At 38.1% G+C, this 26,782-nt stretch overlaps 1 protein-coding gene across 3 annotated transcripts in view; it reads right to left on the bottom strand.

The window, feature by feature from the left end:
- Nucleotides 1–26,782, bottom strand: part of fgd4a (FYVE, RhoGEF and PH domain containing 4a) — a 77,463-nt gene that overhangs the window by 36,693 nt on the left and 13,988 nt on the right. For 2 of the 3 annotated variants that reach the window (XM_079825516.1, XM_079825517.1), the window contains one exon: nt 5,050–5,136. In XM_079825516.1, coding sequence (XP_079681642.1) covers nt 5,050–5,136 — 87 coding nt within the window. Of the gene's footprint in view, nt 1–5,049; nt 5,137–17,017; nt 17,219–26,782 lie in introns of those variants that run through there. The other variant, XM_079825518.1, reaches the window with a different exon arrangement.

Here is a 26,782-nt window from a genome sequence, read left to right as displayed (position 1 = left end):
ACTCCTTTAATGGTAGTGTGTGATGCTTCAAAACACTGTACACAATGTAAATAAGCAAGGAAAAAACACTCATCCACTATAGGTCATATACTCAGGGCCAAAACCACTCCATTAACCACCTGTTCAAAACCATCAAATAAAGGTGAAGTAAAGTGAAATGTAGTTCTCAACACGGTGATATCTCTTAGATTTGGCATTATCATAATTCCACTATTAGAGTAAGCTCAGGGTTCATGTCTCTGAGCTTGTCACTACAGACCTCCTGTTGTCCATATGGACTGGAGAAGAAAAACTTCTCTGGTTAATACTGATATGACAAATGAAAAACTTTGTGGAGGTATAACATGACATTTGTTTACAAAGAGCAACAGACCCTGACAGCACAATGTAAATTATGTAATATGTAATCCTGTTGTGGCAAGTAGGACGAGGCCAAAGGTTGTGAGAACAGGGTGAGGCTAGTGGCGTGATTGATAATGAGTGCCACCAGCGCACCACACCGGCCTTTAGTTTCTCATGGAGGACCTACAGAAGCATAAAAGAAGGAGCGACGACAGTGAAGGATGAGAGAGGACCATACCTAGACATTTATGTTATGTTTTGTTTGTGTGTGTGCGGCAGTCGTCCGTGAGTGGCTGCCGCTTTTACTTTTGTTTTGTGCTTATTTACTTTGATTTTTTATAGTTGTGTGAAACGCTTGCCAGTACCCGCCTCCTTCTTCCCATAACATACTGTACCTTGTTATACCTGTATTTGAAATTATGTGATCACTTTCATCCAAAGCAATAAAAGCAATAGAGCGGCGCAGGAATGACGGATTTTTGTAGGCCAAAACTTTGAAACGAGTTTTCATTTAAGCACTTCCGGTTCCATCGTCCTGAAGTCAATGCGTTTTTGGAATGGGTTTTTGGTTAAATGCTTAAAATAAGGTTTGCTCAAGAGATGTTCATGTTTTTTTTTTCTTCTATGTTATAAAATACATCAGTAATACCCTGTGTTATTTTAAATCGTTTACTTGTCTTGTAAAAGGCGGTTGCTAACAAGTGTCTAAATGGGACTACAGAGGTTATCAGGGACATTAAACAGCATCACGTCAAACAGGTAAACTCATCTACTCTCTTGTCTGCTTTCACAGCCTTGTTGTGTTTATTAGGGGTGTAACGATTCATCTACTACATCGATGTATCGATTTATTTTCCTATGATCTAACTACATCGATCTGTGCTCGGCAAGTTGGCCTTCCGGACGACATATATCAATCTAACATCGTTTTAAAAGGTAATCAATCGATTGTATCGATCATAGGAAATAACGTATTGGATTTAAGCACGTCAGACATTATATGGATGTTTTTTCTTAGCCCTTTTAATGATAAAGACGTTAAACGTTACTCGATTCAGTCTGCTTATCTGTGACATCATCGCAACGCACCAGCAGCAGCGCTTTGTCGCTGCGTGTCGCTGGCGGTGTGAACGGGGCTTGAGAAAACAAAACATAGCATGGCGCATGGCAGAGGAGAAGCCAACGAGCGAGAAATTATCAAGCCACCAAGAGAAAGAGCTACCTGTACTTTCAACCCTTGCTTGTTACCTGTGCATTCCAGCACCAGTGTGCCAGCAGAGCGAGTTTTTCTGCGGTCAGATCATGTTGATATTTTTGAAAAAGAAATATGTAGAGTCATTGAAGAGTAGTTGGTTACATTTTATCTTTTGTTAAATGTTGTTTGTTTATTAAACTGAGAGTAGTAGCAGGTTCAGCCAGTTTATTCAACCTGAAGAAATTTTGGTTGCACTTTATTTTTGATATTAATATTGTATTTGTATTATTTTAATGTTGAAAAACAACAGCAAAAGTAGCAGGTAAACCTACTATTAATTAAATCTGAAGAGAAGTTAGTTGCACTTTATTTTTGATATTAATATTGTATTTGTATTGTTTTAATGTTGAAAAACAACAGCAAAAGTAGCAGGTAAACCTACTATTAATTAAACCTGAAGAGAAGTTAGTTGCACTTTATTTTTGATATTAAAATTGTAATATTTTTATGTTGGAAAACAAAAGCAGAAGTAGCAGGTTAACCTACTGTTGAAATGTTGGTTGCACTTACTGTGCTTTTACTGAAAATGTATTGAATATTGAAAATGAGAGCAGAAAAGGTTAACTTCCTGTTAATTCAACCTAAACTGTTGGTTGCACTTTATTCAAATAAAATTTGAATGCATTTGCCATTAATTGTTGTTTACTTGTTTGTTTATATCCATAATTAATTGATATACCAGATTCCCTTACAAGAAACAACAGGAATCTTGGAAACCTCACCTGCACTGAGCAGTATCCAGATATTTATTTCAGTCACACAATTTTTGGCTAAAAGTTACTGAATCGATTTCAAGTCACTGAATCGTTTCGGATCGTATCGTTCTAAATGAACCAATATCGTCCTTGAATCGTATCGACAACCTCAAATCGTGATATGAATCGTATCGTTGTTAAAACGAATCGTTACACCCCTAGTGTTTATAAATTACGCTCGTGCAAACTATCAGAACTCAAACTTTCAGGGAAACAAAGACTGAAAGAGTTGTCGGAAGCTTAGTGGTAGGGTCGTTGAAGCCATGTGACCGTGGTGTAGTTTGTTTATAGCCTACATTTAGCTTTCGACTTCTGCCGATTGTATTTATGCTTCAAAAATCATAAACGTTGTGTTCATTTGTGAAGATTATCATTATGAACAAAACGCGATGCATAAGCTTTGCATCATTTTGGAAAGGCCTCAAAGACATCAAATACAAGACACCATCCCCCAGCACTTTGTCAAATCAACCACTGGTCAATGATTTGAATGAGTTTTATTGCAAGTTTGAAAAACCCAGTCTCACACTCCACACCCATTCTGACCTTCTCTCCATACATCCATCAACACCTCCAGCAACCCCACTCTGCCACCCTCCTGCACTTTGGGTCTGTGAAATGGATGTGTGTCGGATCTTCCAGAAACAGTAGTAAAGGACCAGGCACAGACAGTATTTCACCAGCTTGTCTAAAAACCAGTGCTGACCAGCTGGCCCCTATCTTCGCACAGATCTTTAACAGATCACTGGAGTTGTGAGAAGTTCCTTCCTGCGTCAAATGCTCCCCCATCGCAAAGAAACCCAAAATCATAGGACTGAATGACTACAAATCTATTGCCTTAACAGCTGTTGTCATGAAATAATTTGAGAGACTGGTGTTAGCCTACCTGAAGGACATTACTGGACTCTTGCTGGAGCCCCTGCAGTTTGCTTACTGAGCAAACAGGTCTGTGGATGATGCGGTCAACAAGGTTTTCCAAACCTCCTCCTGTCCAAATTAACCCAGCTCTCTGTGCCCTCCTCCATCTGTCAGTGGATCACCAACTTCCTGACAGACAGGCAGCAGCCAATACCTGCACGATCAGCACTGGCGCCCCCCAGGGATGTGTGCTCTCCCCACTTCTCTTCTTTTTGTACACCAAGGACTACACCACAAAAGACCCCTCTGTCTAGCTCCTGAAGTTTGCAGACGACACCACACTCATCGGCCTCATCAAGGACAGTGATGTGGCTGCTTACAGACAGGAAGTTAAAGAACTGGCTTTCTGGTGCAGTCATAACAACCTGGAGCTGAACATGCTCAAAACAGTGGAGATGATTGTGGACTTTGGGGGGAGTGCTGGGTTTTTTCTCCTACTCACCATCATGAACATCAAGGCAGCAGTGGAGACATTGAGTATCCTAAGCACCACCATCTCTCAGGACCTGAAGTGGGAGATCCACATAGACTCCATTGTCAAAAAGGCCCAGCAGAGGTTGTACTTCCTTCGCCAGCTGAGGAAGTTCAACCTGCCACAGGAGCTGCTGATGCAGTTCTAGTCTGCAGTCATTGAGTCTGCACTTCTATAACTATCTGGTTCAGCTCAGCTAGAAAATCAGATCTCAGAAGACTACAGCGGTCTTCTACAGTCTGGACTGCTGTGAGAATCATCGACTCTCCCCACTCTCCAAGAACTGCACCCATCCAGAGTGAGTAAAAGGGCTGCCAAAACTACTCTGGACCCCTCACATCCAGGCTACTTCCTCTTTGAACTGTTGCCGTCTGGCCGGCGCTACAGAGCACTGAGCACCAGAACAGCCAGGCACAAAAGTAAGTTTCCTTCCTCAGGCAATCCATCTCATGAACAGTTAATGCCCCCACTGGGCAATAAACGTGCAATACAAAACACTATTTATACTTATATTTATTTAGCACACCATAACCTTATATTTGTATTTAACATACCTGTACATACACTTATTGTCTATTGTCAAAGTTGTATATTGTTATATATTTTTATTATCTGTGTCTTTGTATCTCTGTATCGCTGTCATTCTGTCTGTGCTGTGGAAGCTTGTATGTAATAATATTGGCAATAAAGTTCATTCTGATTCTTATTGTTAGTCACAGATCTTATTCTCTGCAATAATCCAAAAACTAATGGAAAAAATCTATTGGGTTTTTGTTGAGATAAAAATATGGAACAACAAATACGTCATCCCTGCACTACTCTATTTCTTGCAGTTTGTCCTTACCGCAGAGAAACAACAAGCAAAAGGATATTTTGTAGATTGCATGGTTTCTATTTATGTGGTGGCATGCATGACAACCCACCATATAATCTCATTGGTCCAGTGATCCTGCCCCACATAATTGTACATTAAACACCAAATATGGCCTGAATTAACCGTAAAATTCGCCAAATTCATCTCCATGTTAACCCTCTTACATTAAGCAAAAGATTAATTAATTAATTTCCAATTACTTTCCATAACACTTAAAACTACTATTACATAACATGTAAAAGTATATCTTATCTCTTACAACAGATCATAATTACAACAGCTCACAGCTACAGTTTTTTAAGGAAAGATTCATTCTGACACACAACAAATACAGTAAAATGGTACACTCCCCTGGGTCCAAGCTCCAAGTCTTAATGAACAGAGAAAGGAAGAAACAGAATAAGAAGGAAAGGAAGGGAGGGATATTGCCCACCTTTGTTCTGAGCGATCTTTACCCCAACACAAGGTTCCTCTTCATCAGACTGTTTGGAGGGAAAGCAGCTGGGGTTGCCAGCTTTATCTGAAAGACAACATAAGAAATATTTAGTTTTATTCTCGCCACTATTCACAAAGTATGGTCTGCAGAGTCACAAAATCCTCCAGAAATCATTTAAATATGCTGATTTTGGTGCTCAAGAAACATTTTTACCACTTTTTTTCCAATCTTGCTGAATAAAAGTATTAATTTCTTACTGACCCCAATTAGCATCAGCTAATAGCTAGACCAACGCTAATGGTATTAAAATTTGATCCTAAAACCTGAAGCCTGTAAAACGATATCTCCCAAGATGCACTGGGGACCTCCAAGTTGTTAATTAGCATTTATGTACTGCAAACATTCGAAAACAACAAGCAGCCTGAAATATATATTTTTTTAAATGGAGACATGAACAGGTGTCACGTAATACTGGAAACTACATTCCAGAAACAAACAACAACAAAAAATATATATATATTATATATATTATATATATATTATATTATATATATATTATATTATATATATATTATATATATATTATATATTATATATATATTATATATTATATTATATTATATTATATATATATATATATATATATATATATATATATATATATATATATATATATATATATATATATATATATATATATATATATATATATATATATATATATATATATATATATATATATATTTTGATCTTTCACGATTATCTCGATACAGATGGAAAATGAGGGGGGAAAGAGATACTGAGATACTTGTGGGTAGGCTAAAAAAAGCACAGGAAGATATCTTAAACCTGCCAAGAACATGTCTAGATCACTACATGTGGACACCAGAAACAGCACACTCATATGTACTTGTTGAACATGATGCACTGTAATGCTGCATTCACAGTCACACGGGGCGTCGGCGTCAACACTTCTTATTTACTTTAAATGGGTGACGTCATGCATTGCCAAACTGAATTGTGGGTTCTGTTGCATTGCGTCACTGGCGTTGAAAAGTTCCAAATCAGTTCGCCTATGCAAAAACCCTAGCACAGACGCTAGCCAATTGCGTTCATGCAACTAGTATTATAAAGTAGTATGATTGGCTGTTGTCACTATGACGGTCGCATCAGCACTAAGTGTCAGACACGCCCTCCATCACGCGTTGACACTGATGCCCGGTGTGTATGCAGTGTAAACCCTAATGCTCAAAATAATTCATTGATTTGAGTAGACCCAACTCAAAATTAAACAAATGAGTTCAATCAAATTAACTTTTATGAGTATTTTGAACGTTCTTTTTCTTTTGAGTTCACAAAACGGACACTTTTTAAGCCATTTGAATTGTTTCATTGTTTTGAGATTTATGAACTTGTTTCTTTTCATTTAGACAAACTTAAATTTATTTGAAACGGTATTCTGAAAACGATTTCTACTTCCCAGCATGTTTTGCCATAACACTCAAAAGGAAGAGTAAATGCTAAAAATGAAGTGTTATATAATGTTTTTGGTGCAAGATTAATGTTAATTGGGAGACTTAGTAGTGTTTAATGTTTGGTTATGCTAGTTTAGAAGAGTATCCTTATTTTTTTTGTAGGGTTACCATCATATGGTGACGAGTGGAGCTTAACTTAGTTTGGAAACAGATATATGTTAAATGTTTTATATTATTCTACTCGTTCAGCAAGTGCTATGCTATGCTAATGCTATCAAAGTATTGTCATCAATTAGCAAGGTGGCATTTATTGAATTGGTTAAAGTTTCCACTACTTTTAATTTTAAGTTAAATATATGAATTCACTTACTCAAATATTTCAAGTTAAGAGCAATTCAAATATATGTATACAAAATAAAAATATGCCAGTTCTAAACAAAAAAATTCTTAACTTGAAAAGATTTGATGTAACTGACTACCTCAATTTTTTTGAGTTTTGCCAACTTATTCGGGTTTACAGAGTGGTTGTGAGGATTTGATGCCAAAGGTGTTCAATGGATTTCAAGTCAGGCTTTTGTGCAGGCCAGTTCTTCAACACAGGACTCAAACGATTTTGATATGAACTTTGTTTAGGGCACAGAGAATTGTCCTGATGGAATAGAAAAAGACCCTCTACAAATTATACCAAATTTAAATCTTAAAATAATTTCACAATAAAATAAAAATAAAAAAAATGTGTAAAAAAAATCTAATTATGTATGCTATTATACTGTAGAACAAAGCAGACAAATGTATTCTGGATGATAAAAACACTGAGCAGAAGGTCTGCGTGTGAGGAGAGAGCACAAGAGAACATTAATCCAGCATTTGTAGCAAAACAAAAGAAAAGTAAATCCCCAGAGACGCACCAGCAATTAATTCTGCTGTGATATCTAGGGCATCAGATAGCTGTGTTAATGTATACTCTATTTCTAATGCACATAAAAGATGAAAGCCAAACAGTAAACAAATGGCGTGTGGTTTCCAATTGTACACACATGTGCGCATGAAGGCACACATTGACACTCACGCAGCTTATAAAGCGCACATGCACAGCTGAAAATATAAAACTGTTACACTACTGAGAGACAATTAAACAGGCTGGGGGAAAAAAAGAGAGAAATAATGCAGTGATGAATGATGAAGAACTCAACAAACGAAAGTATAACCAGCGGAAACGTAAAAGATACCACATGTTTAAGGAAGTAAACAGAGAATGTGACAAAAGCAGACAGTATAATGTACATTTAAATAGGTTTAAAGTGAGCGGGACGGGGTGTGTGCATTTTATCCTGGGCATGAGATTAAAGCAAGGCTTTTTCCTTGTACCATCTGGAGCCCTTGTGACAGAAGGATCTGGTGTCCCCCGCACACTCAAACGTACACACATGTTCACATAATAGTCATTTTTAATGGAAGCTTTACCCAAAAAAAAAAACTTTCTGTAAGCTAACACAACAACCACAACAAAAAACTTTAACAAACATGAAAGAGGGCTGGTGAGACCCTAAATAAAGCCTTTTTTATGAGCGATCAAAGACAGACTTTTCCAATAAACGCTGCACAAATCAGCACCCTTAATGGAGTACCAAGATATGTAGAGCTGGATAACCATCCAAATTGTTTCCATGACACCTCAATGAATCAGTTTGCTTGGTTAAATACAGTCATCTTTAATCTGAATACAAAATGACGTGTTTATGAGGTTATTTATGATGCTGTGTAGCATGTAATTCAGCATTTATGTGGAACCCTTGTTAGAGCATTAGAGTAGATTTGCCATGAATCATGTTCACAGTCGAGTGGCCATTATGAATGTATATATTGTGGTATTCAATGAGGCAGTGAATTATGGATTTGGTCGATGTAATAATAAATGCTTCCATAAATTAGGCTCAATCAATTTCCAGTATGTATGAATGCATTTAAGATAATTGTAACCAACTATCAGAACACTGAGCTGAACACTAATGCATGAAGGCGATGGTACATCAGATTAATCCTGCATTTACCAACTGTGCTCCGAGCACTGAATCAATATTGACATAATAAACAAAGAGCCAAAACATTACAAAAATAGTAACCGGTTTGTACCAAAATACGACAGCATGCAGCTACTTTCATTATTACTGTAACAGCATAGTAATAGTAATTAATAGGGGATTGCGTTTAATCTGTGTAAAGCTTTCAGAACATTCACAATTGCTGTCATTGTTTGCTTTTTCTTCATGATACTGGTGGTGATTAATGCACTTTAGATTTAATCCGAGTTTTAGGCCCGCCCAATCGTCCCAACGACGGATTCCCATAAGCGGGTGAAGGTGTCTGCGCGTTCGGTCTTTTCAGCGTGGTATTTTATTTAATTCCAATTTACTTTTATCTGACTCCATTTTATCATGGCCTTGAATTTAGGTTAGAATGCCGATTGGCTATTTGGTCATTTGTATGATAGTTTAACTACACATTTGATTATTCTGTTTAAAAGTGAACTATGTAAGATTTTGTAGTAAAATATTAAAAACCACTAGGCCAGCGTTATATATTTTGTTCAGTTGAGTACTTAGAATATCCCAAATGTTTCCAACTATTTGTAAATCGTGAGAAATTGCTATTTTAATCAAGGAACCGGGATGTGTGAGCCATGCGTTTGAGGGAGTCGCCTGTCGATTGGGTCATATCTGCGTTACCCACGGTTTCCGGTGGGTAACGTTTTTTTTATTTAGCGGAAACGCTGTCCTCTCACTGCAGTGTGAACAAGTGTCATAGCAGCCACCGAGTGAACGTCATAACTTCCTTTTCAACACACTCAGATATATATAATACGATAAACAGAGTTGCGTTACCTCAAACTCATGACTGGAAAAGAGGAAGTGGCGCCGGCGACCATGCCATAATAATAGTCCCGCTCTTCAATCGTTCCTGCGGCCTTGCTCAGCTCCACAACACTCGCTCCTGCTCTGCTTCATACTACAGTAATATTCATAATCGCATCCATGAACATGATTTCTGCCCGAATCCTATCCTGACTCTTTTCCACCGGCTGTGAGGTGAAGACCACATGTCCCAAGATTCTGCGCTCAAACGTGCCGTCATCAAACTACGCCTTTGTTTTGAACAGGCGACCTCTAGTTGACGGAAAAGTTACATAGTGTAGCTTTAACCCTTTTAATGAAATTATACCTGTTCCTCCTTCGAGTCTCGCACTGGCTGGATTACGATCTCTTTATCACAAACTCGTCAGTCTTGGTCATTAGACAGAAGCGACTGACTAATATTCTAGACGGGGCCCCGTACTCCACTTTGCTCATTATAGAATATATTATTTAATCCCCATAGATCTGAACATAATTAATTAAGGCAAGACTTAGACTATATCTAACCAGAGACCATGACCATTATCATAGAACCAAGTGACCAACTTAACTTCCTCTAATGGTAACTTTGCATAATCATGCTGTGGTTTCCCACGCATGCGTAGTTAGAATAATATTACAATAATCAGATGTTGAGGCTACCCTATTTAGATTGGTCTAACAACACTGTTGCTCTAAACGGAAAACCCATTGGGCCTATTAGCTTCTAAAATCCAAGTATACGTAACTAATGCCAATGTGTTAGTCGGAGCTCTAGAACATCAGTCTGGTGCGGCACCCTGCTTCACCGAAACTGTGCTCTAGTCCGTTTCTAACCTGAGCGTAGATTTGCGGTGTTATTGATTTAACGTAATCTACTAGGGTTAATAATTCCAGAGTAAATCAGAATAAATCAATGTAACAATTTACTATTAGTCGGGTAAATGTACCATGCCAATTACATAATCAATTCAGAGATAATCAATACATTACCTCAAATGTTCTTGAGTAAAGAGTAAAAGATGCATTCCTCCTGCCACACTCCCTAAATTCCAGACCAAGTTGAAATGTTAATTTCCTTTGTTTTCTCAGAGAGTCACCCTCTCTTCCGGCTTTCCAGTTTCTCCAGTCTTACAACTTTAATACTCATAATTAATGAAGAGAATACTAATAACTGAAGGATCCCAATGTCAATGGATTCAGTTTATTTTTAACAAACATCCTAGTCATGTCAGTGCTGACTTGCATGTTTGTACCGTACATTTTTACCAACAACTGTTTTGAGAACAAATCGCAATAGGATACTGTATTTATAATCCTAGTTTTTTACTTCAAAGAATGCTCTCTTTATAATGGCTGAATCTGTCGATCACGCAGCGCGAGTTTATCTGGACACTTGCCAAAACTCCCGTTATAGTGAAGCTCTTATGTGGCGTTCACACCGGACGCGATTCGCGCGAATAATTCGCGCTAATCGCGCGAAGGTGGACGCGTGTACATTTTGAGTTTACTCGCGCGAATCGCGCGTGAAATTCGCGCGAATCGCGTGTGACATTCACTGCACAACAGATGCGAATTCGCGTCATGGGCGGGGCTTCCGCCAGCAGCTCGTCTCGTTGAGAAATGGCTGACATGGGCTGTGTTTACATGTCTTTTTTTTTGTTCATATCTACTGTTAATGTGTGACAAAACGTAGTTTTAAGACTTTTTCAGTCGATAATGTAGTTGTTTAAAGCTCAAATCTGTGGTTTATTTACATAAACAGTGCCTATTTGAACATTTTATCTGCCGTTGTCGGAGCTGTGAGCTCCAGCGGACAGCGCGCTCAGCGCACGTGAAAGCCGGCGAGGGCAACCTTTCCTCGGCCAGTCCTTCTGCCGTCTCCCGCTGGCTCTGATGTCTCTGTGGTGTGTCTCGAGCTATAATTCGTCTTGTAACGGCCGATCTTTGGTCTCATGGATCTATAATTTGTTCCCTGGCAAATCGTTTAGGCTGAGGGCAAAGATAAGTTTCATTACTTTATATTTTTAGGCTATAACTGTACGTTGCAGTTGTAACGTTAGCCTACTAGCACTGACTTTGAATGTTTGACTGCATTGTTGCTTTGTTTCATGTATCTTGTTATACATTACTGATACTTTTGTATTATTGATCATACATAAACTTGCATTTAACAAAAAGAGACTGGGTTGTGTTTCATGTAATTTAATGTTATCACAGTGATAATCATATTGTCTGAACCAGATATCAATATACAGATTTTCTCTTCATTGTTGTCACTACTAGAGCAAGCTCCTGATTGGTTAACGCGGCGCGAAATATCCGCCAAAGTTCAGATTTTTCAACTTGAGCGTTTCGCGCGATTCACGCGATTCGCGCGAATCGCGCGTTCAAAACGCTCAAGTCGCGTCCTTCTCGCCGCCTCAATCGCGCGAATCGCGCGAATCTCGCCGCCTCATTCGCGCGAATCGCGCCGCAGAATGCCATTTCGCGTCTCTGCATTGACTTAACATGTAAATCACTCGCGCGAATCGCGCGAATCGCGTCCGGTGTGAACGCACCATTACACTACACAATGCATCTCTTGCTGCATTTACATTGTGTTTGCATTGTTAGTTACGGTGAAAGTATTTCGTGAGAGTGTAGAAATCGCGTTGCAATGACGACAATCACTGCAGTCACATGATCAACAGACCGTCGGTCATCTGCTCAATGCTCATCACTGCAACTTTCCATGTGATCTAGATGTAATGCAATAGTCAACACTTCACGGTTCGTTAATTTTGACAGCTGTAGTAAAACTGTAGTAAAAGTATTCGAGAGGGTTCCACATGTAGCCTAATACTTATTTCATATGCAAAGATGTCAGCCAATCACAGCAGTGGGTGTTTACACTGAAGTCTCACAGCAGACACGCCCCTTCAAACAGAGCATTCAAATCAGAGGGATAAAACAAAGTCCCTTTCAAGGAAAGTCTATTCACTAGGCATTGGCGGCCCTATTTGCAACACCTCCGGCCAGCTATTTCGTGCATCCAAGACCAAGTCCTATCTATATGAACAGAGGAATCCTGAAATCTCAAAAAAGGCTTGGCAAACTCACAACTAAATAACATATTTCCAATCAGCAACAAAATCTGACATGAACTGTCCCATAAATGTTGTTTTTATGCACAAATAGCATTTAAAAAAACAAAAACAAATTCAGGCTAGACAAGCCAGTGCGCTTGTGTGGGACATGCACAATGCATTTTAACGGACACGAAATTCAAATGTAGTACTTCAATTTAATTCAATTTAAGATTGATCATTGGTCTGGAGAGTCTGTTCTGTATTTTCTACTGTACAAGAGGCGTGATAAACGAGCATTAATTAAATGACTGTATGCAATTGGATAGTCCTTCAACCAATCAGACCACAAGAGGCATGATCAACGGGCAACGACCCATCGCTTCTCTATCCGTCATCGTGTTAAACCCGCCAATAGGGCGCCAGTTGGATAGGCCAGTCTGTGATTGGCTCCCGCAAAAGTGTAACAGAAGCAGTAGAAGTGAATGTATAGGTTTCCAGATTGAGTTGCAGGGTGAAATCAAATCGCCGTCTAGTACTTACTCAGACAGTACGCGATTCCTGACGCAGCTTCAAGTTTCTATGGGAACCAGAGCTTCTAACGGAAGCTGCAGTGACATAATGACTTTATTATCAATCAGCGATTGGCTCTTTTACCTTGAAGGCGGGAAGTATTCCACCATATTGCGTATTGCAGTTTCTCCCATTCATAACTAATAGGTCTTTCTATATCTATAGTCTTTGGCTAAAATCAGGATGGAAAATGTATTTCTAAATGATGACATTTTTTAATGTAAAAATCATTAACTAGTCATACTAGTACTTATGACACATTCTTAACATAATGGCTATGTTTATGCAACGGACACTTACAGCAAACTGTCCAAAAGATGAAACGATCAGATAGATAACATATACCAACAGATATATACTCTATAAATGGCATGATGAAGTTTGTGAATGCTTTTAATTAGCAAGGACACATTCAATTGATCAAAATTCAAAGAATCATTAAACAAAAGTATCACGGTTTCCACTAAAATAGTAAGCAGCAAAAACTGTTTCCAACCTCGATAATAATAAGAGCCATTATTAATAATTGAGCACCAATAATGATAAATTAGAATGATCATGCGACATTAAAATACCTGATCTGCTACTGGTTCCCCGGTGTGGCTTGGTTTGAGTTTCTCTCACATTCCTAAAATGTTTCTCCATCTTAAATCACACAGTAATATGCTAAGCAACAGGGAAATGCACGCGCAACTCGCATTACAAGTCTCACCCAAAACATGCAGCAGCTTTTCTTCTTCCTGTGGTTCACTCTTTCCCCTCACCGGTCACAAAACCGGTTTCACAGCCAATGTGAGAAGCCGCCGGACACTGACTGTAAGTAAATGTTTACTATATAAAAACAGACACTCTAAACATCAGCTTAGATGATTCACTGTGCTACCAATACCCCCAGAAGATATATAAAGCCAAATGCAGTGAATTAAATTTTTTTTTCACAGTTTTGTAAGCATTCAGAAATATTATGTCTGCATGTACAGTACATGAATTTGCTGACGGCTGGAGACTAAAGAATAATTACAGGAGTCAAGAAAAGCTGCTGAGTGAGGGATCAATGAGAGGGAAGTCTTAATGTGTGATAATATCAGCAAACCAACACACTTTCCAGCTTTCATCTCTCTAGTCTCTTTCTATCCCATATATAAGTTTTTGTAGAACCTTATGGGTTTTAAAAAGAATTATAAAAGGAAATGAATGGATGGCACATTTTCGAAACTCTATATACTAAGGTTGGCACCTATAAACACTAAGGTTGGTATTAAATGACATAATCAGGAAATGATTCATAATCTTAGACTTTTGTCTGCCTTCAAATTTTCAGCATGTTGACTGATAACTTTTAAACCGTAAAGCATAATTGTTTTGTCATCTAAGCAAGAACATGTGCAGTTGTATTTATTAAATGAGAGAAATGCGAGTGCTTGCCTGTGTAAAAGTCACCACTATGATGCTACAGTGCTGTGGTTGCCATGGTCTTGCTATGCAGTTGCTAAGGTGTTATGGCTGTTTTTAGAGCATTGGAATTAGGTTCTGGGTGGTTGCTCTTGTAAGTGGATTCCTACTGTCAAATGATATTACTGTTGTCCCTAATATGTCTCAAGTCCCTCCCCCAATGTAAGTCTATGGGATTTTTTCACCTGTTTTATAAATCTCCCAGACAAAAACTGTAAGTCAACACACCTTTCATAAATAAACCGCACAATGCGAAGCATTATTCATGTCTGTAGAACAAATGGTGCTGGAGCCAACATTTAGTACTTAAGTTATTCAAACAAACCCCTAACCCCAAGTATGAAAATAAATAGGCCTGCGTGAACAAATTTGGGCATGTTTTGAAAATAATTTCAGAATAGTATTTTATATAATAATAAAAAAATACTATGAGATCTGATTATGAATAACAACAGTCCTAACAGAATTCTGTGATGCTCTGTTCTCTTTTTTGAGCTTGTTTTTATGGCACTTTCCTGCAGCAAAGTTCTGCTTTTCGCTTCTTGCTTGTGTGCATGATTAACTTCACAACTGAAAGCGGTCACATGTTTAACAGTGAAAAGCAGATAATAATACAACGACATTTCTGTGCATCCTTTCTCAGTATGAGACAGTGTGGGTGTCAGTGAGTGAGGTCATCAACCCATCGCTCACACAAGGCTGCGTAGATGGATGCCACAAACCTTAGGTGAGGAAAATGACAAACTAGACTGCATTACTATCTTAATAGTTTCTTCTACACAGAAATAAGATTAGAAAGAGCAATTAGAAAAACAACACCCCTAGATTTGAATAATGTCACAAACTAATGTAAGTCAAGGCCATATTATTTGATGATATTACACTATAATAGTGTTAAATATAGACTACTGGTCAAAATTTTAGAATAATTCAGATTTTTTGAAGTTTGTGTCTCTTATGCACACCAAGGCTGCAGTTATTTGTTACAAAAATACAGCAAAATCAGTAATATTGTTAAGTATTCTTAATTTAATTAAAGCTGCAGTCCATAACTTTTTGCGTTCTAGCATTTAAGAAACAGAACTGAATGCGTCTTGCGGAAGAACATTGCAGTCGGAGCTACTTCTCTGTTTATGTCTATGGCGAGTCACGCAGGGACTGTGCTCCTCCGCAGCGGTTCCCACCAGACCGCTCTGAAATAGTCCCAATATTAACACTTCTTATAAGTGTACCATAATGATTCAGGGTAAGACAAAAACACGATTTGGAAAATGGATTCATGATGTTGTACATTCTCATAATATCATTTTTGTAAATCTTGAACACAAAAAAAGTTACGGACAGCAGCTTTAACTGTTTTCCATTTTAATATATTGAATTTTAAGATTCATCACTCCAGTCTTCAGCGTCACATGATCCTTCAGGAATCATTCTAATATGCGGGACAATATTCTAATAAACTGTCTCCAACATTGATAATATTAAGAGCCATTATTAATAATTGAGCACCAATAATAACATAATAATGATAAATTAGAATGATCATGCAACATTAAAGACTGGAGTAATGGCTGCAGAAAATTCAGCTTTGCCATCACAGGAATAAATTACATTTAAAAATATATTCAAATAGAAGTCATTTTAATTTAATATTTCACAATATTACTATTTTTACGGTATTTTTAAATCAAATAAATGCAGCCTTATCAAGACTACTTTCAAAAACATTTTAAAAATATATATTATTCCAAACGTTCGACTAGTAGTGTAATAGCAAAAGTTCTCTTTTTATGCATGTATTTTAGGATAAACAACTGAGACAAAGTTTATACATAAAAAAAAGAGGGACAAAAAAAGAAAAGAGATGCGCTTGAAACGAGGTGCTAAAGCAGTCTTTGCCGTCTGTAATGGCTACGTACACCACATATTTGTTAAATAGCCTGTTAATGAGTCTTAACACTCCCTTGATCCTGTAAAGAGATACTTCCCTGGTTAATCTGATAGCGGTCTGGTATTTGCCTGTGGCTGGACACTGATCACACACCTTTCACACCCACACACACAGATCTCCACCTGCTGCCAAAAAGCACCCTGACCTGTTTCCACATCCATCTGTTTCTGCATCTGTGTCTGTGTTTGCATTTGTATGGCTGATTCACCACAGGAATGCTCATTGCTGTGACTCGAGCACAACAAAATGCAGGTTTAAATGTGTTATTGCTTTAGGTTTTACACCGTTTAAAAGCACCGTTCACATCCACCCACGTACACACACACACACACACACACACCGCTGCTTCAGTGTCTGCACAATTATAAACGTGACTTCCTAGATTAAAATGTCACACATAAACATGCTTTCGTGTTCAAAGCAGCACAGGTTTCCATTCTAGACTTGAAAGACTAAACCGTATAGTCTGCTGCGGTAAACCTGAAGAGCTTCAAGAGCCACAGCCCTTCTCAACTGTGGTCAGCTGTTTGGAACGCAAAAGATAAAAGCACTGACCTGAAGTGAGTCTTTGTCGATTTCGAGATGGCAGCAGTGTGTGTGTGTGTGTGTGCCAAAGAGATTTCCACTTCAGTTCTCCAGAGGAACGGGACCGTCGTTCTTATCCAGAGAACCACACCAGACTGAACAGCCCTCTCATGAACCCTCCCTCTCTAGCCGTGCTGCCACACACACTGCATCCTCCATCCTTCCTCTCTCTCTCTCTCTCTCTCTCTCGCTCTCTATACACTTGCTTTACTCCTCCTCCTTTTTTCTTTCCTCCCCAACTTGTTTCCCCCGCACACTGTTTTCCGCTCAGCCTCTGTTTTTTTCTCCACAGAGGATAATCACATTCCAGAGGAGGGACGGCATATGGCAGGGAAACGCCACACGCTCTTGTCTGTCCGTCTTTATGTGCCAATGCGTGTGTGTTGCATGGACAATTACCCCTATTGTGTTGCTGGAGGAGTGGGCCAACAAACAGGGGGTGGGGGTTTTGGATAAAGGGGTGGGGTGAGACTTGGGAGGATAAACTAGAGGAATATTGATGAGTGGGGTATGATATTTGGAGAATGCCAGCTCTCCTCCCCTGATTGGTCGGGTCGTCTGAGTCCACGTATCATTATAATTCAGTGGAGGGTTGAAAATGAGGCTGATTCTATTGGAGGGCACACACCGGTCATGTGACGAAAGGACCGGGCCACATGGGAGACAGAAGAGGAATACAGATGAGTCAGTGATTTGTGGGGGAAGGGAAGGGGATGGGGGGGCATTGTCACCACCTACAATATTCTCACACTTTTGGATGATGAAACAAAGCCAATAGGGGAAATATAAAACTCTTCACTGTACAACAACAAAGTACATTGGTAACACCATGGGTTTTTGGACATACCTATGTAGTACCATGGTAATTACTAATATGTATTTATTTCTCAAGCTAAGAACCCCTGTATTGCCATGGTGTTTTTTACCCTTACAAATATACATTTATGCAAATATACAGTATATACTTCTGCTCAAAAGTTCAGAAGGGTTCAGAATTGAATACAAAATTAATACTTTTATTCAGCAAGGACACGTTAAATTGATCAAAAGTGTTAGTAAAGATAAAAAATATTTATACTCAAAAAAATTGTGTTTTGTGGAACCTGAAAACATGTTTCATAGTTTCCACAAAAATATTACGCAGCACAAAGTTTTCAAAATTGATGTTAATAATAAATGTTTAGTGAGCAGCAAATCTATTAGAAGGATCATGTGACACTTGAGCCTGGAATAAATGATGCTGAAAATTCAGCTTTGACATCACATAAATAAACAACATGAAAATATTTTAAAATGATTTTTTTCAACATTACATTTTTTACTGTATTTTTTGATCAAATAAATGCAGTCTTGGTAAGCATTAGATACTTTCAAAAATATTAAAACATTGTACCAACCTCAAACTTTTGAATAGCTGTGTATATGGCGTTTAGAATCAAAAGAGTAAATATTGTTTATATATATATATATATATATATATATATATATATATATATATATATATATATATATATATATATATGGGGAATTAGTAATTTACTTCCTGTTTTTCACATGTACTGTGAGAACTGGATTATCACAAAACCGCTCTATATAAAAATAAGTGACATACAGGAAATTTAATTTAGTGCTGATGTTCATTTTAGGTTTTATTTTCACTTCTCATTTCCACTAACATGCTTTATTTATTTTTCTGATGGTTTCTGATGGCCAGTAAAGCCAAGGCTGCGTGACAGCCTGAGGTGACGGTGTCATAATGAATTCCTGACATGCCTCCCAATGTACACGCGCACAAACGCACACAATCACACTTCAATACTTGACTAGAAACCTCCTAATTATTCCTGTCATATGCCTCGGTTTGATGACCCTTGTGTTAATTCAACCAGCCAGGCTAAACACTCCTGACCTCTTTTGAGGGTTTTTTTTTTTCACACTTCTTGTAGTCCCTTTCGGTTTTCAATCACTTATCTGACTTCTCATTCCTCACACGCAAATGAACACCACCATTCTTCCCCTTTAACAACTACACTTTACATCACAGCAAACACACACAACACATTTCCATCTCCCCACTCCCGGCTCCCTTGCCTCCCTTGCCCTTGCCCTTAGCTCCTCCCTCTATCAATACATTTTAAGTCCACTTGTAGTAAATGGAGCCTCAGGCCATGTCTTCTACCCTGACAGCATGATTCCCTATAGATTCTTTGGAATGATCTTTTTGACAAAATGCTTTCATAGTCGATAGGATTCAGTCACTGAGTGTACTAATATATTAATCAGGCCTAAAAGAATACATAATCTATAAATACTTTTTAAAAATACTAAAAATATTTTTTTTATAATTTAATGTAATACATCTCATTATACAAAATTAAATAATTATATAAAGTAATATCTTATTTTATAATAGTCTTATTTGAATGATACAATAAAATGTTAATATATCTGTCTGTGTATATATGTATCTATCCATCTGTCTGTCTATCCATCCATCCATGTATCCATCTGTCTATAAAATCATCCATATATCTCTGTCTATCCGTCTTTCTCCATCTATCCATGCATCTATCGATCCGTCTGTCCATCTATCCATCCATGTATCTATCCTTCTGTCTATCTATCCATTCATCCATGTATCTGCTCATCCATCCATACATCCATTCATCATCCATGTATCTCTGTCTATCCGTCTATCTCCTTCCATCCATCTATCCATGTATCTATCCATCCGTCCATGTATCTATCCTTCCATCTATCTATCCGTCCATCCATCCATCCATCCATGTATCTATCCTTCCGTGTATCTATCCGTCCATCCATCTCTGTCCATCTATCCATCCATGTATCTATCCTTCCGTCTATCTGTCTATCTATCTATCCTTCTGTCTATCTATCCATCCATCCATCCATGTATCTATCTATCCTTTCGTCTATCTATCTATCCTTCTGTCTATCTATCAGTCCATGTATCTATCCTTCCGTCTATCTATCTGTCTATCTGTCTGTCTGTCTGTCTATCTATCCGTCCATCATCTATCTGTACATCCATCCATCCATGTATCTATCCTTCCTTCCGTCTATCTATCCTTCCGTCTATCTATCTGTCCATCCATGTATCTGTCCATCCATCCATCCATCCATGTATCTATCTTTCCGTCTATCCATCCATCCATCTATGCATCTATCCATCCATCCATGCATCTATCCTTCCGTCTATCCATCCATCCATGTATCTATCCTTCCGTCTATCTATCTGTCCATCCATGTATCTATCCTTCCGTCTATCTATCCGTCCATCCATCCATGTATCTATCCTTCCATCTATCTATCCATCCAGCCATCTGCCCATCCATCCACCCATCCATGTATCCATCCTTCAGTGTATCTATCTGTCCATCCATCTCTGTCCATCTATCCATCCATGTATCTATCCTTCCGTCTATCTATCCATCCATCCATCCATGTATCTATCCTTTCGTCTATCTATCTGTCCATCCATCCATGTATCTATCCTTCTGTCTATCTATCTGCCCATCCATCTGTCCATCCATGTATCTATCCTTCCGTCTATCTATCCCTCCATCCATCTATCTGTCCATCCACCCATCCATGTATCTATCCTTCCGTCTATCTATCTGTCCATCCATCCATCTATGTATCTATCTTTCCGTCTATCCATCCATTCATCCATCATGCATCTATCCTTCCGTCTATCCATCCATCCATGTATCTATCCTTCTGTCTATCTATCCGTCCATCCATCTATCTATTTTTTTTTTTATACCCGAGGGAATTGCTTATCTAAAGAAAAGCGAGGTAAAACATTTTTTTAGTCAAATCTGGCAGGAAATGCTAGTTCAGCTGCACAATATTGATATAAATTAAACCCTAAAGGTTTGGTATGTCTCAAGATGAAAAGCCATGAGATGAAACCGATATAAATTTTAATAAAAAGTGCTTTTAAGGTCAAATGATACAGCATATCTCCGTTACGTAGCACATTTGCCAAACTCTTTATTTTTATCCATATCACACCAGAACTGCTGACTCAATAATACTGCTTCTAAAAGACATCTAACAGCTGTTGACCATCCATTAGGACAGTATTATGGAAGTCATGAACACGTGAGATAAACATAAAAAAGGGCTTGAATGCCACTGAATCTGTACACTGTACTGGTTGTGTGAGAGCAGGTGCAGGTGTTTGTGTTCTTAAAAAGGGTGAATTATTATTGTAGAAAAAAGACCTTCCTTTTTATAAATACACAGGACTACCAAAATAACATCCCAGCGTGCATAACACAAACATGCTTCAGATTTCCTGTCACACAGCTTTGTGTGAGTGAGCGAGTCACGAAAGCTGACGAAAATGTTCCTCATTGTTGTCCAACTTGGCTCAGCTAATATCAATATTCAAACTTGAAGGAAAAACAGTGCTGACACTCACTATTTTCCTCTTTTATATTTTAAAAAGAATGTAATTAATACACAAATCTCAAGTGTACTAAAGATGCACAAACATACTATACTTGTAGAGAATCAGTACACACATTAAACTGCACATACCTGTCACTTATTTTGGGCACTGCACTTTCAGAAGCATTCTTTTATAATGACAATGTGAACGGCAGTGCAGTGAGTGGGTAATTGCAGACTTCTCAGGCTTCTGTACACGAGTGTCAGAGCACCTCTGCCCCCTGCTGGACAATCAGATATATGTTTAATTTCCTATTTTTTTATTTGTTGAATTTCCTATATATAGGACTTAGATAACAGTAAACTAAACTGTAAATAAGTATGTTTAAGAATAAATAAAAATAAGAATAGGAAAAAATACATGCATGAGCTATGCAAATAAATGTTAAAAATAAAGACAATAAGTGAAAATAAAAGTCAATTGGCTAAATGAGAACATTGTGAAAGTGAATACATTTTTTTTTTTACAAAAACCTATACAATTTAGTTCATTTAATTTGTTCTTCATAAATAAATAAAATTCCACATGCATATTGTTCTTCAGCACAAACATAATTACCAAAACCACAGTACACACAGAAAGGTGAATAGAGAGAAGGAAAATTACATATAAAGAGTCACAGAGAGGAAAGGGGAAAGAATGGGAGGTGGTCCTCATATGGCTCAGAAACTACAAAGGGAAGTAGAACGGGAAAGGGGGGGTGTGCACATTTAAAAAAGGATATAATGTGTAATGCCATTATGCAGGTGCATTCGAACATTTAACATGTTTTTCAAAAGCAGAGAACAGCCCTCCCTCAAAAGCACATAGGTTCACCACACGTGTAAAAGCATTCTAATCATTTATTTTCTTAAAAGACTAAGCCTGGTCAAACCAATCAACTCGAATGAATTGATTCGAAGCAAAAATTTATTTGAAAGAAGACCGTGTGAAAGAGAGAGAATTGGGTTTCTGGATTAGCCCTGAAACAGCTGCAGGCACTAGTTACAGTGTAAAACTAAAAAGGTAGGGTAGGCAATTTTTTTCAAACACTTTTTGTAATACTGATTGAAACTCTCTTCACATAATTCCGAATACAATGATACAATGTCCTGCCTGCCAACATATGTATTTCCATACCTCCACGCACCCTGTTCGCGCAGATATCACAGTCACTGAGCACCACAAACAGCCATCTTTTACAGTTCCTTCTGACCCAAAACAACAAGATTATGCTGCATAGAGATTAGGGCTGTACGATTAATCGAAAAATAACCGAAACCGACATTCAGAACCTCTAACCGACGTATTTTTCCCATGTCGGTTATTTTGGTTTTCACGTGACTCCGCCCCGTCAGTCACAGCAAGTGCAGTTTGCAGGCACACAGAGATGCAGGAGCGGTAATCTGTGTTTATAGATGCCCAGAATCACTATAGTAACTGCATGTTTTGCACAGTTTATACAGGTCAGTGAATTGCTGTTCTTATAGCCTATACGCGCTGACACACACACACACAGAGAGAGAGACGGCGCGCGCAAGCCCCGAAGCCAGATCGCTTTCACTTTCGTGCTCATAAAGTTTGTCAAGTATGCGTTTAAACTAAAGGCTTGCCAGTTTCAACATTTAACGCGATTGTGCACTATTCAAAAACAAAAATACGGAAAACTTCTCCGTTCAGTGCTCAGCTTTTTTCTGTGACAGAGAGCCGAGCCGTGTCGCGTCTCTCACAACGCGCGCGCCCTGAAGGCAGATCGCGTGCAGTGAACGCAGTGTCAGCTGTCCTGTGACTAAAGTAAAGTCACTAAAGTAGCTTAGAAACTCAACCGTTATAGGCATGTATTTTAATACCTTTGAAGTAAGTACAGCAGCTTCATAATGAATAAAGACGGTATGAGTAACACACACACACACACACACACGTTTGTTTTTGTGAAATGTGAGGACATTCCATAGGCGTAATGGTTTTTATACCGTACAAACCGTATTTTCTATCCCCTTACACTGCCCCTGCCCCTAAACCTAGCCCTCACAGGAGACTGTGCAGTTCACTTTCTGTGAAAAAAAACTCATTCTGTGTGATTTATAAGCATTTTGAAAAGTGAGGACATGGGAACGTCCTCATATTTCACCCTCTTTTTGTAATACCTATGTCATACCCATGTCATTATACACATTTGTGTCCTGATATTTCACAAAAACATGCCCACACACACACACACACACACACACACACACACACACACACACACACACACACACACACACACACACACACACACACACACACACACACACACACACACACACACACACACACACACACACACACACACACACACACACACACACACACACACACACACACACACACACACACACACATTAATCCAATCTAATAAATGTAATGTAGGCCTATGTGCTAATGTATCTATCTGATGTACAACAAACAGAAATCTGCCCCATAGACAATAACTGCTGAAAGTGAACCGTTTCCTTCAAGTACTTTAAAATCACAAAGAAATGCACTTTTTCATTAGAAAAAAAAAATCCACCTTTAATAGTAGAAAATATTTACAGTACAAACCTTATCAGTGAACTTGCTCAAAAACCTTATGAGGGCAAAAAAAAAAAAATCAAAATAATCGTTCATTAATCGTAATCGAGGTCAAATGTTCAATTAATTGAGGTTTTTATTTTTGGTCAAATCGTTACAGCCCTAATAGAGATGGTATCCCGTGACGTTCTACCCAGAGCTTTTCACATCCTCAGACTCAGCTTTATGCATTTTTATGTCAACACTATCAACGATAACACTATCAAAGGTAATTTAACGCTGTTTCTCGTCTTGTGATGCTTTGCAGGCTCTGCTGTGTGCTTTCATGTGTTTTGAACGAGGCGTGGCTTTGGAGAGCACTCTGGAGGGAGGGTCTCATGTATTCGAAGCTAGCTTGCTATTGCTAGCCTCTTGTTTGTTTCTGAGAGGCTAGCTACCTTTAACCCTCATCCTTCCCTTGGGTCAATTTGACCCAAAACGAATTGAAGAATTAAAAAAAAAAAATTGAGTGTTCATCGGAGTGGGGCTTAGGACTTTTGTCGCACTTGAACCCCAAATGCACAAAAAAAAATTGACTGGATTCAAGGAGTTTTGTTAAAAAAGTCTTGTTAAAAAAAGTAACAGACCCTCCCCTCGCGGGTCAATTTGACCCCCATAGAGTTAATGGAATGCGAGCAATGCTTCAGTACACATAGAAAAAACTAAAAATGCTCAATTCAAACTAAAATTTTCAAATCTTTACCAAAACATTATAAATGCCTACATGCGTATCTGAATGCATACTGATCAGATAAACTGAAGAACTGACTTTAGGACCCAGCGGAGCTATAGGGCCATCTAGTGGCAAGATGGCATGAAAAATCATGTTATATTATCTTTTTTCCACAAGAGGTCGGCAAAGACACCCAATGTAAGATATTTTGAGCTGAAATTAAAAGGCTTATGCATGAAATTGTGTTATTTTGATTTTAGGTTGAAAGAACGTTAAGAATGGGCTTAAATTTCCATTTATTTATTATTTATTGATAAAATCTAGTAATTTGAAAAGTTAAATAGAATATAAAAAAACAAAACTCCCAATAAATTGCATTCAAAATAGAAAAATTATTATAGAATTTTTTTTTATGAAATAAGCTTTCTGGACAAAAAAAAAATAAAATTAAGTATAATTTTAGGGCTTCGAGTCATTTTGACCCACAAGGGAAGGATTTGCTACAAAGTGTGAGGATGAGGGTGAGATAATCTGTTTTATAGTATACTCTCATCTCACACTCCAAATGACTACAAATGCACACATTTATTAGTCTAGAAAATCTAGATGCACCCTAGCGGCAGCAAATCTAATTTGCAGCCAGGGTAGTCTAGCAACTCTCCGTTGGCTTGCGAGCTGGAAAAACCAAACTCTGGTCAGGCCAATCACATCATGTATAGAGTCGGTGGGCGGGCTTAACATAATGACGGCAGAGTTGCGGCGGTTCCGCGTGCTACTTATAAACAAAGAAGCTGGCGAACAGTGGTCTTTCGAATCGGCTTTGGCTGCGACTCTGGAAGACTTGGAGTTAAGCTTTTCTTTGAGGAAAGAACGACACTGAAGTCATTCTTAAGAAAGGAAGATGTGTTCTGAGTTTTGCCGACCGGATACGGGGAAAGTTTAATCTATCAACTAGCTCCACTTCACCTTCTGCGTTGCTCTGGTTGGTTGTAGCGCTATCCTATTGCGTGCAGAGGGAATTTAAAAGAAAAACGTTTATCCCGCCCCTCGGATTGAGCCCTGCCAATGGTGAGTTTCCCAGACCCAACATGTGGGTCTGACTTGTCAGGCTACATATTTATTAACATGGCCAAAGTCAACATGAAATCAAAATGGATGGTATTTGCTTTAATACATTTTATCAGAGCATGTTATTTTAATGAATAAATTGTAATCTTGTTTCTAAAATGTATAGAGTGCAACAGTGCCAGTCCTCTTTTTCAGCGGTACTGTTCCGTAAGTATTTTTTCTTAATTCTTCCCATAGAGAACTTAAAATAGTTTTTGTAAAAGAGTTTACCAGCTACGAGGTGAATCACAACACTACAAGCAAAACAGTAGAAAAGTAGAAAAGTTTTTGAAAATCAGACAAAAAGATAAAAAGGTACAAGACTGTGTACTTACCTGCTTTAGTGAGGGAAAGAACTACAATCCCATGAAGCATAGCAAACAGCATAATCAAATTAAAAACGAGAAATATAAAACTACTCATTTATAAATGTTGATTTGAACAAAATCAATATATTTTAAGTTTACAGCAAAATATGCATGTATATAATAAACATTTCAGTATTTTGAGAGTTCCCTGATTGGTGTAATTTTCTCTACAGCATCATGGGTAATGTAGTTTTTCAACAGGATTGCCACTTTTAAAAAAAAAATATTTTTAAAAATAAGCTGAAATAATGCAAAAGCAAAAGCAAATACCATTGATTAACATCCCGTGGCTCACAGTAGGGCTGTCTTTAAAGGTTTATAAGTTATGTTTCAAAATCAATTTCCCTATAGGGAAAATGACTGGAGTTTTTTTATTTCTGGAATCCCAATGTTGCACTCCATGCACTTGTTTTGCCTCTGAATCAACTTTTCTTTTCTACGGATTTCAACAGGCGCTTGTACTTTCAACCCATTCACTGCAACCACCTGTTATATAGAGACCACTTTTCACAATCCAATAAATAATATGGATT

The sequence above is a fragment of the Gobio gobio genome (genome assembly GCF_949357685.1).
Source record: "Gobio gobio genome assembly, chromosome: 9".
NCBI classification, from domain to species: Eukaryota; Metazoa; Chordata; class Actinopteri; order Cypriniformes; family Gobionidae; genus Gobio; species Gobio gobio.
This window is presented reverse-complemented; position numbering and strand designations above follow the sequence as displayed.